Source organism: Centroberyx gerrardi, chromosome 8, assembly GCF_048128805.1.
Source record: "Centroberyx gerrardi isolate f3 chromosome 8, fCenGer3.hap1.cur.20231027, whole genome shotgun sequence".
NCBI lineage: Eukaryota > Metazoa > Chordata > Actinopteri > Beryciformes > Berycidae > Centroberyx > Centroberyx gerrardi.
In genome coordinates this window covers 17,726,685-17,744,272 of record NC_136004.1, presented here as the reverse complement: position 1 = coordinate 17,744,272, position 17,588 = coordinate 17,726,685, and the positions used below count along the sequence as shown (strand labels likewise).

The 17,588-nt window shown below is 42.9% G+C and overlaps 2 protein-coding genes across 12 annotated transcripts in view; both read left to right on the top strand.

Annotated features, from left to right (window-relative positions):
* Positions 1-306: 306 nt before the first annotated feature.
* Positions 307-6,562, top strand: LOC139928363 (eosinophil peroxidase-like). Of its 2 annotated transcripts, none has more exons than XM_071920879.2 (15): positions 307-411; positions 755-823; positions 1,147-1,237; positions 1,747-1,931; positions 2,015-2,147; positions 2,512-2,641; positions 2,949-3,155; positions 3,252-3,612; positions 3,868-4,028; positions 4,153-4,411; positions 4,521-4,691; positions 4,853-5,090; positions 5,178-5,377; positions 5,465-5,531; positions 5,680-5,822. In XM_071920879.2, exons 2-14 carry the CDS (start codon positions 757-759, stop codon positions 5,491-5,493), a joined length of 2,232 nt encoding a protein of 743 aa, XP_071776980.1. In that variant the 5' UTR covers positions 307-411; positions 755-756; the 3' UTR covers positions 5,494-5,531; positions 5,680-5,822. The 2 variants fall into 2 exon arrangements, with proteins under 2 accessions (XP_071776980.1, XP_071776979.1); XM_071920878.2 differs by having other exon boundaries at positions 322-411; positions 5,478-5,531; positions 5,680-6,562.
* Positions 6,563-12,070: 5,508 nt separating this feature from the next.
* ebf2 (EBF transcription factor 2) overlaps positions 12,071-17,588 on the top strand; it is a 28,373-nt gene continuing 22,855 nt past the window's right edge. For 9 of the 10 annotated variants that reach the window (XM_071920873.1, XM_071920875.1, XM_078285076.1 and 6 more), the window contains exons 1-3: positions 12,071-12,204; positions 14,424-14,580; positions 16,524-16,587. In XM_071920873.1, coding sequence (XP_071776974.1) covers positions 12,071-12,204; positions 14,424-14,580; positions 16,524-16,587 — 355 coding nt within the window. The remainder of the gene's footprint in view (positions 12,205-14,423; positions 14,581-16,523; positions 16,588-17,588) is intronic. The other variant, XM_071920872.1, reaches the window with a different exon arrangement.

Genomic DNA, 17,588 nt, shown 5'->3' with positions numbered 1-17,588 from the left:
GATTAGTTCAAAACAGCTCAGTGGATCAGAGATCTCACACACAGCAGAAAAGGCAGTGGGAGAAATCTGGAGCCATTTAAGAAAGACAACATTTTATCAACATTTTGTTGAAATGCGAGGCTGTGTGCGGGAGTTTCCAGTTACACGATATATTCATGACTTTTGGAACCTGCTCAACAGGGATGCTCCAGATGTAGGAGGAGGAACTAGGAAGAAGGAAATACATTCATTGTATCTTTAGTCTGAGTAGCAGACATGTTTTCCTTGTGGCGTCACAGCAGGGAGTCTCCTGCCCATGTCAGCATGCTATATATTGACCAATAATTTCAGAGCATAGCAGGGTTCACTCAGCTTTGGCTGCCTCTGAAGAACAGAACAGATTTGACCCTGGACATCACCAGGACATCGCAGGTACAGTAGACATGGGCTCTAGCTGCTTCAATGTTTCTTGCCTAACTTTTAACCTTCCATGTAGTTTTTCTTTGTTTCTAGCTCAAGATGAGTGTATTTTTATTTTTGTGTCATTGTACTTTTTATTTATTTTCAGAATTATTTGCTTAAAAAAAAGTACAACAAACTAAATGTGTTCAACACAATTCTCTTACAATAAGGCAACTAGAATTTCTTATATATGTTTTAAATTTTTTACCTGTTGGGAAGAAAATTCTGAAATATTCAGTATTATATTGGTTTCATGTGTCAAGGCAAGTTGACATGGCCAGTGTGTGTGTGTGACACTGTTTGTGTTTTTCAGAGATGAACGGTTTTCTGTGCCTGCTATCTGTCAGCCTGTACCTGTGCTTGCAGAGCCAGGTGAATGCTGGTGAGTCCTAGCTGTATCATCTTATTTTTTAATTGCTAGGAATAATTTTAGAGGCACTATTTATTAATCTTAAATAAAATAGAGTTTTTTTTTTTGTTTTTTTTTTGTTTTATTTGGATTAGGGTTAAATAGATCAGATCACAGAGATGCTTATGAGTTTATATTTTAAACAAAATAACAATGCAAATCTCACTAATGTATTGACCAAACACAGCAGTATTACAATTGAACCACAAAATATGTGGTTGCAATATAATGGGATTGCTTAGCAGCAGAGAACAGATTGACTGAAATAGACCACCTACTTTTTGTTTTGCCTTCAGAACTGAGCTTGACCAGGAGGAGTTTCATTGAAAATGCTGTGAATGAAGCCAAGGCTAAAGTGGACATGGACTACGACTACTCCAGGACACAGTGAGTGTACAAACCCGTTCAACTGGTGAAAGAGATTAGAATGTATGGTAGCACTTGGGTAGTCCAATGTTGATGTTCAATTAACTATCGGGTGACAAAAAGTATGAATTCAACAAAGTCTCACTTGCCTATTTGGTGCATTGTCACAGATTATGTAACCCTAACCCTGGCCTTAGCATCACCTGAAACCCAACCCTAACCTCACCCTATTTATAACATTAAACCCAACCCTAAGATTAACCCTAGCCCAGACAATGAATATCAGTATCACTTGGATCTCAGTAGACTTTTTAGTGACACATTATAGTCACTTGATAGGAAGTTGAGTATCAACAAGGGACTATCCAATAGTGTGACTGAATGTTCTGCCGTAATAGAATATATGAACTCACAAGGGTTGTCTTCCAATCTTCAAAACCATTCCAAAAATTTGCCACTATCATGCCAGCGGCTTGTCATGGATCAAAAGCAGTGACATCTCATGTCTTTGTTCTCTTTACTCAACCCAGGAGCATTGCACGTGTGCAGAGGCATGCAGCCACGCCTTCAGACATCCTACGGCTGATGAAGCAACCTGCAGGGCAAACCCGCTTAGCGGTGCGTGCTGCTGACTACATGGAGAATACCATTACACTGATCAAGAAGAGGTCTCTCGACAGTCACCACATTCAAAAGCGCTCCATCAATGCCACAGGTATGTCCTTCGGTTATTTCCATTTATCCATACTGGCATTTACATTTCAGATCAGTTGTTGATTCTTTGCCTCTGTTAATCAGATCTGATCTCCGAGGAGGAGCTGAGGGTCATTGCTGATCTGACAGGCTGCTCTGCCAGAGATCACCCCCCTTCATGCAAAACAACTCCCAATCTAAACACGTTTCGCACTGCAACCAGCGTCTGCAACAACAGGTGAGGCAGCCGGAAAACAACGATTTTAGCATGTACGAACCAGGAAAAAAAACGCTAGTGATAAGCATCTCCACAGATAGTTGAGTCCTTAAGTTCCTTGCTTCTGGAGCCACATGTGTGCCTCCACTGGCCTAGAATCAAATCACCTTTCCCTCCTGTGTCTAACCTACTCTGTGTCCCTCTCTACTTTCCCACTGCTTAAATAAAGATACTAAAAATGGGGGTGGACTGCCCACTTTCCTTTTGAAAAATACTGATAGTCAAACCTCTATCACTGTCATCAAAGCTCAGTACTGTCAACCTTTAGTATCACGGAAAGATTGTCAAGAGAGAATATCATTAATGTTGTGTTTCTCTTCCATAGGAAAGACACTCGCCAAGGGTCCTCCAACACACCGTTCGCCCGCTGGCTACCTGCCGAGTACCAGGATAGCATCTCTCTGCCCAAAGGCTGGGACCGTGACAGGAAAATCAACAGGCGTATTCTTCCCCTGGTACTTTACATCAAAATATAATCTTTATTGGCTGCTCCATTGCAGAAAACTAGTAGAATTGAGAGTACAGGAAAGATAAGAAACCTGAGAGGCTTACATGAAGACTTCCTCTAAAAAGACAATGGAAAAAATTTAGATACACAGATAAATAAAACCAAAAAGAAACATTTAGTCAGAACATCTGCAGTAATTCTCCATGTATTTTCTCCATATTGAAGGGAACAAAGCAGTGTTTTGGTGGCTAGATAATGGTAGTTGTATATATCACTCTCACCAAGGTGCTCACTGTCTGCATGCCTCTCCCTAGGTAAGGGAAGTGTCCAACCGTATTCTGAGCACCGCCAATGCTGATGTAGAGAGTGACTCACTCTATACCCACCTGGTGACTATCTTTGGTCAATGGACTGACCATGACCTGACCTTCACCCCTCACTCTCCCGTCATCCGCTCATTCAACAATGGCATCGACTGTGACCAGAGCTGTGAACGCTCAGAGCCCTGTTTCCCCGTCACGGTCTGTATCATAGCATCGCAGAAGTAAATACATAAATGCACGCAATGCTCACCCACACACACTGAATGCTAACTTTTGCTTGTCAACGCAATACAGATTCCCACGCAAGATCCCCGCTTTGGCACAAACTCAGAGGAGTGCATCCCCTTCTTCCGCTCATCAGCAGCTTGCGGCTCTGGCAACACAGGCCACAACTTCGGCGCAAGCACTGTGCGTCAGCAGATGAACTCCATTACAGCTTTCATTGATGTAGGCCAGGTTTACGGCTCGGAGGAGGCCAAAGCTCGCAACCTCCGCGACCTCACCAATGACGAGGGCCTGTTGAGGGTCAACACCGAGTACACTGACAGCGGCCGTGAGCTCCTGCCCTTCGCCACTATGGGTGTCAACATGTGTGCCAGCCGAGCCCGCATTACCAATGATACCAATGCCAAGGAGGTGCCCTGCTTCCTGGCTGGTGAGTGGAAGCAAACTAGCTGATGTAAAATCACTGAAAACATATTAGGCTAATTGTAAACATCATGTGGTGCTGACAACATATTTTTTATTTTTATTTTATTCAACCTTTACTTAACTAACTTAGTCTCAGTGAGATCAGATATCTTTTCCAAGACATTCGATGCTGTGATTGTCATGGTTACCACAACTTACTCTAAGTTAGGCATCCATAAACCACAAGTATTAAACGCAGCCTCCTGTTGCTGTCTCGCAGGTGATGAGCGTGTCAACGAGAACATTGCGCTGACCTCCATACACACACTGATGATGCGTGAGCACAACCGTCTGGCACGCGCCCTGGCCGAGCTCAATCCCCACTGGAATGGAGAAAGACTGTACCAGGAGGCGCGAAAGATCATGGGAGGATACTTCCAGGTTAGAGACGGCATGAACGGCACACATAACAGAGAGCTCACATTCATGGTTGAAGTGATGAAGTGGCACGTCCACAAATGCGAGACTCGGTGCAGTTGACTCACTCATTCCTTTCCTCTTTCAGGTCATCACTTACAGAGACTACCTGCTCCACATTGTAGGCCCAGACTTCATTGCCAAGAAGTTGTCCACCTACCCAGGCTATGATGAGGACGTGGACCCCAGCATCTCCAATGTGTTCGCCACAGCCGCCTACCGATTCGCTCACCTGATGATTCAACCCTTCATTTTCCGTCTCAATGAGGAGTACCAGGAACACCCCGACTTCCCCAGCCCACTGCTGCACAGAGCCTTCTTTGCACCATGGAGGGTCATCTTTGAAGGTATGGCCAAGATCTTTACAATTTTTCCATTCACCTTACTGGAGGATTTCAGTTGACCTGAATTATATTTAAAAAAAAAAATAAATAAACATTTTTTTGTGCGCCTCAGGTGGTTTGGACCCAATCATGAGGGGGCTGGCGGGTCGCAAGGCCAAGCTGAACACACAGGACCACATGATGCATGATGAGCTGAGGGAAAGGCTGTTTGAATTCTCCTCTCACCTGGCCTTGGATCTGGGCGCTCTCAACATGCAGAGAGGCAGAGACCATGGACTCCCTGGTATGCCCCTGTTTTAGTCTTTCTGTTAGTCTATCTATTAGTCTATATTCGGTCTATCTATTAGTTAGCCTGCATATCTGAGGATACCACACTTTACAGATTTCAAAGTTATACAATATCTTCACAAGTGCAATAATTTCACACTATGTTCTCCTGTGTAGGCTACAACAAATGGCGTAAGTTCTGTGGGCTGTCACAACCCAAAAATCTGAAACAGCTGGCTAAGGTGATGAACAACGCTGAGCTGGCCAAGAACCTGCTGGATCTCTATGGCACACCTGACAACATTGATGTGTGGCTGGCAGGAGTGGCTGAGCCCTTTGTCCGCGGAGGCCGTGTGGGGCCCTTGTTCGCCTGCCTTATTGCCACTCAGTTCCAGAAGATCCGCGAGGGAGACAGGTAAGCAGAGAGGAGGCCTGCCTGAAATTACATCATTGACAGACATGTATTACAGATGTACAAATGTTAATAAACTGTCCATTTCAGACTCTGGTGGGAGAACTCTGGAGTCTTCACTGATGACCAGAGGGAGTCCCTAAGGGGGACATCCCTTGCACGTATAATTTGTGACAACACTGGTATCACTGAAGTTCCCAAGAAACCCTTCCTGTACCGCCCCCGAGGGTCTGGTTATACCGAGTGTGATGACATCCCTGCCTTTAACCTCAAGCCATGGATTGAAAGTGGTGAGTGGATGTCCTTAACCCTAAAAACTGACCTTTTTTGCTGAAGGCAATCAATGCCAATATTTTTGAGATACTGATTTTTCCTAGTCGCTTTCTCTAGGAAAGGGAGACACTAATGGAGCAAACGGGCCACGTGGACCCCAAGGACCACAGGGTAAAACTCTCTTTACTATTCCCCACAAATATAGGAATGGATATACTAATAGATATGGTAATACTACTAATACTGAAAGTAATATTTCAAAATCTTACAATGGGAAATGTAAGTTGGTGTAATTATAAATAATCATGTCTTTTTTCAGGACCCAGAGGGCCACGTGGCCTACCCGGCCCCGCGGGACCTCCTGGCACCGGCCCGGCGTCAGTTGCTTTTGCTGTGCGACTGGGCAATAACTTCCCCAAATCAGGCGAGGCCATCCGCTTCCGTGAGGTCATCTACAATGGACAGAACAGCTATGACATCAAGACGGGTCTGTTCACCTGTGAAGAGCCAGGCCTCTATGAGTTTACATTTCACTGTACTATCTACCAGAACGCTGGCAGTTTAGACCTGCGGCGTAACGGAGAGGTGGTGCTGCACTCCTACACCACCCAGCAGAAGGGCTACATCACAGCCACCGGGGGCACCTATCTCCAGCTCAACAAGGGTGACACAGTCTCACTGGTGGCTAACCATGGTGGCAACGGCTTGACCAAAGACAGTTACATGTCTGGGCATCTAATTTTCACTACAGGTGACAATTCTTGACACTGCTGCTGACCCATATGTGATCCTCATGTCACAAATCCACAAAATTTGCTATTTGAATATTTGATTTTGACAGTTTGCTAGCTTTGTTGTATCAGATGAAGTAATGTTTCTAATGCACTGATATTTGCACTGGTTATAGAAGAGAAGGGGCAAAGCTTATTTTGCCTTTTCTTTCTTCTATTAATCACTGCAAAGTGAGGTGATAGTAATCAGTAGCTATCACCTGATGAATGAAGTTCCTTATTGATTTGTGAATGTTTGTGTCCTCTTGAATCCTTTACCTTTTCTTTTAAACACTTTTATAGCCTTTGGCAGGAAAATGAATGTAAACTATGGTAATTTCCAAATAAGCTAAATTATAAGATGTATATTTCAAATAATTTGTTGACTTGAAGTATAACATGAATTAATAAATTGAGTGTTGTGCATATCAACCTTTGAGTCACTTGACTTTTTTATAATGATGTAGCTTGTTTCAATTTGAATAATTATGACAAATGTTTGATAATCAATAACAATAATCAGAAACCTTCTATGATGGTACAGAACAATACTTGAGAAGATAATAAAATGTTGTCCTCTTTGGCTGGAATAATAGTCTTTCCCAGTAAACCACAGACCAGCAGATGGCACTGGCATACAATTTTTTTTAGGACAGGACAGCAGGCAAGACCTGCGGTGCTGTAATACTCTGCATTCAGGATTTAGTGATGGTACTCATGAATGGCCTGGTTAATTCTACATGTAGACTATTGCTATCATACACAATATCCTGAATATCTAGTGTGTAAATGTAATCAATTCCATGCATGCACCCTTTGACATTGTGATGATTTCAGTAAAAGCAAAGCAAAGTATCAAATTAAGTCGATAAGCTGATACTTGCAGTGCATCCCTAAAGGAAGCTCAGCATTGCTGGCAGAAAACACATCATTAGCAAGTTGTATAAAGAGGCTCGAAAGGCATCTGAAGAAGCATCTATCTCAGCTCTCGGCTCTGTATCAGTTAGTTGGCCTGCTCCTTCTCCTCTATGGGAGTGGGAGGCAGGACCTGTCACCTCAGCAGTGATGTGGTAAATAAAAAGGCTTGCAAACCATGACATCCAGTCGGTGATCATCATAAACAACCACAAATGTAAACAAAAATCAATTATGTTTTCAGAAAAGCATTAGTTTGTGCTATCCTCATATAACCTATACAGCAGTTTGATACAATTTACAATCTATGCTCAGAATTTCCGTCATAAAGATGTATGTTAGCCTGAAAAGGTGTGTAAACTCTGTTCAGCAAATAAAACGGTGAGAACTGAGTTTAGGTGGATTCACCCTCCACTACATCCCTGCTGCTCAGCCAGGATGCCAGATGAGTTATTGTGTGGGGGTGAATTAATACTCAGTTCTCAAACTGCTTGGCTCTCAGGAGTGAGGCATCCTCTCAAACTTGGAGAAGTGACAAAGCATTTTCCAGTTGGGCAAATGTCCTCCTCACCCTCCCAGTTAATGAGGAGATCTAGCAGAGTTGTTGAGATGCAAAATATGGACTCTAGCTCCAGTGTTTCAGGGGAAGGAGACTCAACTGCTGAGCTCACTGATGAGTATCATCATTTCATCATCATCATCATCATCATCATCATCATCATCATCATCTTATTGAAGCCAAAGCTATAAGCTGTATTATAACTACAGACATCTGCACTCACAGAATGTTAAATGTAGCCTATACAGGCTTTTAATTATTTGAAAATGCTGAACGGTCTTAATTTCTTCAGAAGGTCCAATAGCTGCATTTTTAATTGAAAGTGAAGTTTGGCACCGGCTGAACTATTTTTCAACCTAAATATTTTTCAATAAAACTGATATCAATAAAATGGATGAAAAGCACTATAGTGAGTTTATCGTTACCAGATGCTGTGATTTTTTTTTTCTCCGTCGGTAGGCCTATAGGATTTTCTGTGTATTTTTTTTGACTTAGTCTAGCTGCATGATATTTTAAGTTTTTCTGTAATAGCCTATTTTTTAGGCTATACTGTTATTCTTCGAATGTATTAGCCTATAGGATTACCCGATTTCTGTTTCTGTAAGGAAATGCTTTTGTCCGAACCCTCAAAACCTCAACAGGCCATCTAAAGAGTCAACCAAATGTTTGGAAAAAGTTTATCTGTTGATGGTTTGATAATAAGAAATAAGACTAAAGGCGGGTCCTCCGCTTTAATTGAGGATGCCGATACTCCCCAGGGGATCTCTGCATCCTTACTTAAATAAGTAAACAAATAAATGAGCGCAATATATGGCGATCGATAGGAGACGTGGTGGGTCGCATTAGCTCTGTTGTTTTCTGCACAGTGGAGAGAGGGGACGGGAACCAGCTGCTGCGTCTCCCGGCTCCCCCCCACGCGCCCCTCATGACCTCCGCGGACCGACTGCCATCCACACAGAGTGGCGCTGCCTCTCCCATGGGAGCAGGGGAATGCTGGAGAGGACGAGTGGCACACGATACCCTATTGTTTGGTTTAGCAGTCACTGATTCCCCGCCCCACCCCCCCCAAAATACACGGGCTGACCGTCTCAGCGGGTTAAATTGATTAGAAAGACGTTTGTGGTTTGACTAATCCCCCATTTTCGCCCCGGCTCTCCGCTTCACCAATTTACAAAAGCCACACATTTATATAGCTAGTCTTGCGGGGCATGATAATCACGGCAGAGCCTACACGCACCTGTGGGGTTGAAGTGAAGAGACAAGTTGTTTGCTGTTTGTTGTAAACTGTTGAATAAACGGCGAGAAGTGATAATTTCTCTGTTCAATTTTTCTATTATTGGACTACAACTTGCTCCGTTTCCCCTCTTTAAAATAGCTAAGTGTTTTAACTTTCGATTTTGGAATAGCCGGAACTTTCTTTAAAAGAATTCAGAATTTTTGATTTTTAAAATGTTAGGCCTATAGGCTATTAAACGGAGTAATAAATGGATAAAGTTTTCATTCAACAAGCAATAGCCCAGTAGGCCTATAGAAGATTGTCAGAGACCGCTACATGCTGAAAAATAAGGGTTTCAAAAGAGGTTAATAATTTGGGTGGTGTTGTGCTTAAAACTTTTTGGTCCGGAAAAACCTCTTAAGCAAAATAGAGCTCAAATAGGTTTCCTGATAAATAAGTTTTAAAATAGCAATTTCTCAAGCTCTCCTAAAAAAAAAATCAAAAACAGAAAGATTGGTTAAGAAATGGAAAACTGCTTATTTGACCACTATTCAACTTTTGTTTTCAATGATTCCTAATTATTCTGATGTGTGTGATGATGTAGTCAGAAGGCCATGCTGTTTGATTAGTTCAAAGGAGGATCTCATTTAGCCTGTCATTATTTTTGCATCTGCAAAACGCTAAAAAGTAGATCAAATCTGCCAAAACTTATTCAGAACACGCATTGCAGTTGTTTGTAAAGATTCGTTGCACTTTTATTCAGAACATGCATGTCAGTGGGCATAATGAATCATTGCAATGTGAAGCTAAAATGTGTTTCTAACAATTTCCTTACAAATTAGCTTTTACAGTGCAGACTGTAAACATGCACTCAACTTAGAATTTTGTGTTTTATTCTTTCGTGCACTGAAGGTTCTGGGTTGAACACTGGAGCCGATTAGCAAGGCACTGAGAACAAGCCTGCGCGTGCATTGGCTTCATCTCACATATGGTGCTACTCCTACACGGGACAGTCAGGACCAATAAATCCACAAGCAGCCCTTTTTTTAAGAGTGCATCTCCCTGATTTCTCCTGCAACTCGTGCACGGATGTTTTGCGGGGAGTAAAGGAATTTTATCCCAGTAAGGTATGAGTCTTCATGCTTCTTCCAGCATGTATAGATTTTTCATGGTTTGGGGTTGAGCTGTCAATCAGAGTAAGGGGAAGTGTGTGAGGAACACGGCGACAGGGCGGAGACTCAGCGGCAGGATTCCCCAGGACTGTTCTCATAATTGGGGGAACATCTGACTTTGTCCCGCGCTGGCAGATGGTGGGCTGAGGCGGGATCCAAGGGGGGAGATTTACATTCATTGTCCAGGCGCTCAAACTCCACACAGAGACAATAGCCTCGGTAAGGGGCAAGGAACCATGGTTGAAAAAAAAAAACTTTCCTTTTCAACGCCAGACGAACGGGAACGGAAATTAATTTTAAAGTCTGCAAGAAATGCATGGCGCACATTTTCGTTTTGTAGGCCATGACAAAATCATCAAAACATGAAGAACAATATGTATACTTAAAAATCACAAAAAGTAGGTTCAGCCTAAAAAATATAATATAATAAAAGCGTGTGGCTAAATAGTCCGCTTGTACCATAGTAGAACCCTTTTTGATGCTATAAAGAACCCTTCTATAACGCTCAAACGGTTATGCATATAGGCCTAGAACCTTTCTGGTGTGATAAAGAACCTTTTTTAGAATGCATGAACTGTTCCAAATCAGCAGCTAAAGGAACTTTTTTAGAACAATTGTGTATCCTTTATTCTGGTTTATGTTAGTATTTAATTGAAGAAGAACCCTTCTTTTTCTGTGTGTCAGACTTGTTTCAAAGTGATGCGAGTTTGCATTTGATCATAATGACAGTCTCGCCTATTGATTGTGAACTGATTTTGGGCACTGTCAGGCTGCGGCCCCAAAGCCAATCAGAGCGCAGCCCTGTCCTGCTGGTGGAGATTGATGGACCAACCAGACGACCATTGTTGAGCCTGACACTGATGCGCTGCCTCCTCAGCGGAATCACTGCGTTCAAAGAGAGCAGACGGCCGAGCTGCTGAATACGCGCCTGCCGAGAGCGCACTTGTGTTAAATGATGACTTGAATGAATAGACCAAACTGGATTTGCAGTAGACAACTCATAGGCTGTAGCGGAAAACATCAGGGCAGAATTTGACTAAACCAAAATTTAGGCTATGCAAATAAAAGACAAAAAAAACTCTATATAGGCCTAGAAAAAAGTAGAATAGGGAACCGTTTCTATTGCTATGGGGAATAAAAGATTGAATTGATGTTTTGAATGATATGAGCGGCCGATAAATGTAGATATTGATTTATTTTCTGAATTATATTCCTTATAGCCTAAAGATTGCTCTAGCCCCCCTCCCTCCCGCGCGCCCACGCACACACGCACGACATACAAAGAGGACCTTTCAATTCACTTGCACCACAATATATTTATTTCTTCATGAAGATGTTTATCGTCTGCTTATCAATAAGAACTGTAATTGCAAATGTGTTGATTTTCCGATACTAATACTAATATCACCACCGGCCAAACTTTATCTGAGAAAAGTTGGAAGAGCTCAGAGAGTCAGTGGTTGGATGCTAAACCTGGCAAAAGTCCAAACAACGGATGCACTTTACACCAATGAGAGCATCCATTTCAACAATCGGTCCCCCATATGGCACTAAGGCCCCTCCTCCATACTCTATCCCGGCAGAGGGTCTCATTCATGCTTCAAGACAGCGGTTCACTGCGAGCTTCCTGGCCCTTAGATCAACTGTTTGATCCGATTTGGCCATTTGATCTGGGACTGCATTCTGCACACACCTACCCCGGGCTATATTTTGTGACCGACTCGCTCTAGACTGTCTTAGGAGTTGTGTCCACCGAACAGGTGATCATCTGCGCTCGAGCTGACGCTGGAAATTGCGCTTGGACAATGCTTGCAATCAGTGGGGGAATATATCTGTTATCTTCGTTTCAGCCTTCAAAGAAAGTCTGAAAGGATTTCTAGAGAAGACATCCAGAACATCTTAAAGCACTGGTTATTTGTATCTGACAGCTCTCTGAAAGCTCAGTTATCTTGCAGCGCTCTTGAGGAGCGCAGCGCCTTGGGGCGGACCTTCCGTTGTTTGCCAAAGTGCTTTAGCTCTTCTACTCATTTTTTCTTAAGTTCAAAAAAGTGCACCCAGCCGGTTAGGATAGGGCTTAAATGTTCGGGATCCAGGAGCATCTGATACGAGAAGTGAGCGGATTAAAAGAGAGAAGTCTCGGAGAGGAGATGGATCCGGTCCGGTCGTGGGTGCGTAATGTCGGAGTTGTGGATGCCAACGTAGCGGCGCAAAGGTACAGTGTAAACCCACATCATCTCCTAATTGACATTACATTCTCACTACTGGCGAGCAGACATTATTTCCCATAATACGCTTGTCAACAGGCAATCGGGTTTTAGTTTCCATGTTCAGTAGTAGAGCACACAGTATGGTTTATCCTGATTGAACATACAACGAAAGAATAGTCTTTAGTCCTTACAGATGTACAGAAAAGTGCCGCAAACAAGGCTACTTGTTGCAAAAGATGACTGGAGTCACCTTTAGAGACCCCAAACTCATCTAACGTCATCAAATGTGATGAAAGAACAGCAGGTCAAAACAGCCAGGCATAGAGGTTGACATTTGTTTAACTGATCAAAAAAAGAAAAGAAAAGGTCTGGCTGTGTTCACTTTAGGGGAAAGAGTAGTATTGTCAACAATGGCACAAAAAGGAAAACAAACAGAATATTAGACCTCGACATAAAGTCATGCCACAAGGAGCATCTGCTCAGAAAAATAATGTTATGCAATAGGCCAACATACAAGTTGTGTCCAGATTGAATTTGACATAAGCTTTTACAAAATCTTTATGACCTAACCTAAAATACAGTTTCTTTTGGAAGGGTGATTCATATAGATAAATGTAAACATTTTTCAATAGTTTGGTGGTAGTTTGAAGACATTCCTAAATCCTAAAATTCTTCACTCAGAATCACAGTTCTTCCAGACACTTCAGCATGTGGCCTATCCACATTTTTTCGTCGAATTTAAGAATGAATTTTAAATTTTACAGTCATTCCCCTGCTTGCGCCAGTCTGTTTCCCACATTCCTCTTGATGCTCCCTCATCCTCTTCTCATTCTTAGCCAATTTCTTTACCCAAACACAGATCCAAATATCCATGTACCTTATCATGCCCAGAATTTACAAAATATTGTGGGCCTAGTTTAAAAAAAGGCCTTAATGTCTTCAATTTAAGAAAAAAATGTTCTTTAAAAGGCAACGTGTTCATTACTGTAATAAATAGATAACGGTAGATAGCCTATGTATAATTTAATGCAATTGATGGTAACAAAGACTAATGCAACAGTGACAAGATTTATATTTGCTTAATATTGAGATATATTTTAATGAACGGTACAAACGCCATTAAAAAATCTTGATTGATTTTTTGAAATAACTTTTTAAGGCTTTTTTCCCCTCGGCTTTATTTATTCTTGGCAGAGGCCAAGATTTACGGCTGTCAGGCAAAATCCATAATCTGCTCAGTTTAGAGTTTTCTGAAAATAAATAGCTTGACCTATCCACATTTTATAAAATACTGAATTAAACTAAATTAATACAAATAGATAGGTTCTGTGTGTCCATAGGTTACAAAGATGTATTGCAACTATTTTTGATGATCGATCCGGGATCCAGCTTTGCTTTTGATGGGATTGTGAGGCCTAATTTTTTTTATTAATTTAAATTATGGAACAATAACTTTTCTAAATATTATTATATATTATAGGCTAAGATGCTATGCCAACAGACCTACTCAAGAATCCCAATTTGCAGTCTAAATCATCCAAAGTTTTTTTTTTTTTTTTTTTTTTTAAATACAGTTTAGAGTCTGTTATAGTAAGAAAAAACTAGGTCTATTGGGTTTTTTTGAATATGCAAAATGTTTTACAAATTAGGCCTATCAATATAGTTGTGGTAAACTGTGTGAAGAGCTGAAGTATGAGTAAACAGTATAGGCCTTTCACACTTGGAGCAAATCAAACTTTGAACCACATGTCAAATGGCTCCAATAAAACTATAATTTTTGTGATTTCTTTATCTTCTATCTATTCTATTAAAAACTATATTAACACTCATAAATGCATATAGAAAAAACCTCACCTACAGGCTACAATAACTTCCTTTAAAACCTCAGTAAAGTAAATATACTGAATTGTAATGCATTCATCGAGATTAATTAGGTGTATTTTTCATATTTCATGATTTATCTGCAGGCCTGGCAATGGGCCTGCTGTTTTGAATTTTTATTTTTTTTAACAAGTTTCATTCATTATAACTTCACCAGTTAGACTGAACATGTTGAGAAAATGAATGTTATCCTAAGAAGGAATGCTCAAGAGGTTAATCAAGTTATGAGGTAAATATGATTACAAATTTCCCATATATTTAGCAACATATATGCTTTGAATGTCTCTGATGCCATGAAGGTTAGAAGATGTGAGCTGATTGTCTCCTCCTGTTGTTTCCTCAGTGGAGTGGCTCTGTCGAGAGCCCATTTTGAGAAGCAGCCGCCCTCCAATCTCCGCAAGTCCAACTTCTTCCACTTTGTCCTGGCACTCTATGACAGACACGGCCAACCTGTAGAAGTGGAGAGGACTGCGTTTGTGGACTTTGTTGAGCACGATAAGGTGTGTGTGTCTGAATATGTGCCTGTCTGTATGTTTATTTGAGGTGTCACCTAATCACCATATACTCTCAATGCATATGCTATAAGTGGAATTGCTTCAGTCTACCAGCATAGACCTATAACAATACAGAAGAAGGTGTATCTGAAAAACTGTGAGTGTACAATCAGTGGAAATTATTAGCAATGTATTACTGCATAGCCTTATCCTGTAACCAGGTGCTCAACTTGATCTTACCCATTCCCAATAAAGCCAAGCATATCGAACAGCTGACGGCTACATGTTTACACAAGCTGTACCCTCAATGAGCTGATGATGTGGGATTGAAAAAGAATATCTAATGACTAATTAGCAGCTTGCCTCATTAGGAGGACATCACTACTTTTTAAAATGCAAATTATGCTTGCTGCTGTTAAGTTATACAGTGAACTAATCATCAAAGTCTCTTTCCTTCACGCCCCCCCCACACCCCCCACACCCCCCTACTCCCCATACTCTAAATACTGCTGAGGGGGGAGCTGAATTCCTCAGGTCGGACAAGACCAAAATAAGGAAAGGTGCACTGTGGAGTTCAGAAAACGAGACAGAGATAGAAAGAGATAGACAGAGAGAGAGAGAGAGAGAGAGAGAGACTGAGAGGGTATACCGCCCGGAGTGGGAGCCTTATGCCCAGTGTTGATGGATATTTTTGCCTTGTGGTCAAAGTCAGAGGGGAGCGTGAAACTCCTAAACTGGCAACAGCTCTCCCCCTCTGAGAGAGACAAGAGGACACCGTCCTGTCAACTGAAGTTCAAACATTGTTTTACTATGAATGTTAGAAGGGAGGCAGGGGGGGGAGGGAGGGGGAGGGCGGCGGCGCTAATGCCATGGCTGAAAGCTGTCAGTGTGTTCCCCCTTGTGCCACACAGGCCAGCGCAGAGTAATATGACGGCTGCAGAGGAGTTCATTTTCTGCATGGTTACCCTGGCATCTGTTTTTGTTTTGTTATTATGCAGAGGTAGAGCAGTGGTATGGCGAAATAAATGTTCCTCTGTGTATATTTACAAGTCACACTTTCGCTCTCGACGCCAGGCCTCGGTCTCTCTCTCGACGCTGAGCCTCGATCCCGCGCTCGATATTAAGTTTTGATCTCTCTGTTGCTCTCCTGCTTATCTTCATATCTCTTAATTCCCCCGCTTCTTCTTTTTCTCCTTCCAACTGTCTCCTTATCCCCGGTTTCTCTCCACCCCCAACCTTCTCTTCTCTTTCTTGCTCCTTCTTTCGCTCTCGTCTCTGTGATGCCGGCCTCCTGGGTTATTGGACCAGAGAGCATTCCTTTGAGACCACTTAGAAAGACCAGTAGAGGTAGAGAAGGAGAAGGGAAAGGGGGAACGAGAGAGAGAGACAGAGAGAGAGGGAGAGGGTGGTGGAGAGCCTGGGGGAAGGAGGGATGGAGGAAAGGAAGTTTCTCTGTCAAGGTCGACTGCTGCTCACTCTCACAGTACAGTACTTTCCACTCTCTGAAACACGCGTTCCACACACACACACACACACACACACACATGTGCACGCCAGCACGCAAATGCATGTGCGCACACACTTATGCACACGCACATACACACATAACCATGCATATATTTTAAACTACCTCGTTGCAGAGAGGACCACTGTATTTGATCTCAAGGCTTTAGGATTTCTTATTAGACATGATAGTTCGACCTCTACAAAGAGCAACTGACTCAAGGTTAAGCACTCAGCTTATGAGCACAACGCGCTGTCCCATATGGGGTTTGAGCCTACAACCCTCTGATCTCAACACTGCTCCCAGCGAAGGGTGAGCTGGAGGATTAGGAGAGCCTGACTGTGCTTAACTCTGCTTGGGGATGCCCAGCTGTACTTAACCGTGCCCCCAGTGTGCTTAACTGCCTGTCCTGCGTTTGTCTGCCTCTCTGTCCTTTCCTTCCAAGGAGCAGACGGGAGAAAAGACCAACAACGGCACTCACTACAAGCTACAGCTGCTCTACAGCAACGGTGAGTAGAGTGGACCGTTCTTTCAGGAAGCACATACAGTACAGTACAGTTTCCGTGCATCCACGCCCTTTGAGATGTCTAATTTGATTATCCTGAGCACCCGTGTCTCTATAATGGGAGTTGGAAAAGGTTATCAGTGACACCGCCCCGGTGCCCTAACATGACATGCACCTTTCCACTTAAATAATCTTCCCTTCCTGCTGCCTCCCACACCTCCACACCCTCCCGTGCCTCACTTCACCTCTCCTCGCAGCGCTTATAAATTACCGTTCACTCATCGTCTAATCAGCGAGTTTGTACGGCTCTGCGAGAAGCCACTTCTGGGCCCATGTATGGGGAAATGAGGTGCATGTTGCCCCCCCCCACACACACACACACACCCTCCACCCCCCCCACCTCCCCCATGGTGTTTCAACATCAGATAGGGGATACAGAGAGAAATTTGGTTCCCATGAGCCACTGCTGCCCCTAGTCTGCCATCGCTGTGGCACCCATGGGAGAGAAGATAAAAGACATGTTCTAGAGCAACCCCCCATACACCCTCCATACACACGCACACACACACACACGAACATACAAGTGCACCAGAAGCACTTCTTCCGCACCCCCTCCTCTCACCCCCTTCCCCCAAGCGATATCAAAGGCATCTCAATCGAGACTTTGATGAGAGGAACACATTTTAAAAGCAATACTCTCCAAAGCCTCGATAAAAATCCTTGGATAAAGCATGCTTCTCTTGAGGAGCAATTCATTACGTGTCGTTTCCCTCTCTTGTGTGATTTACAGCAGAGGAAGAACTAAAACCTGTGGATTTGAAGCATCCAGAGGTTCAGGTGTTTTCGAAAAGCTCACTCAGAGGCGCGGGAGATCACAGAGGAGGGAGAAACGTTGCGAAGCCAACCTCTGCTCCTCAATAAAACCCCTAGAACCCCTTTCTGGTCAGATGATATTTCACCTGTTGGTGTGCAACTGTAATCTCCGGTCAGTCCAGTCAACTGGGG

Excerpts from the sequence above, each read along its gene's own strand:
- LOC139928363 (XM_071920878.2), top strand. The coding sequence starts at position 757 with ATGAACGGTTTTCTGTGCCTGCTATCTGTCAGCCTGTACCTGTGCTTG. Across the intron at positions 824-1,146 it reads GCAGAGCCAGGTGAATGCTG|AACTGAGCTTGACCAGGAGG; the intron begins GTGAGTCCTAGC and ends TTTTGCCTTCAG. Across the intron at positions 5,532-5,679 it reads TGGACCCCAAGGACCACAGG|GACCCAGAGGGCCACGTGGC; the intron begins GTAAAACTCTCT and ends GTCTTTTTTCAG.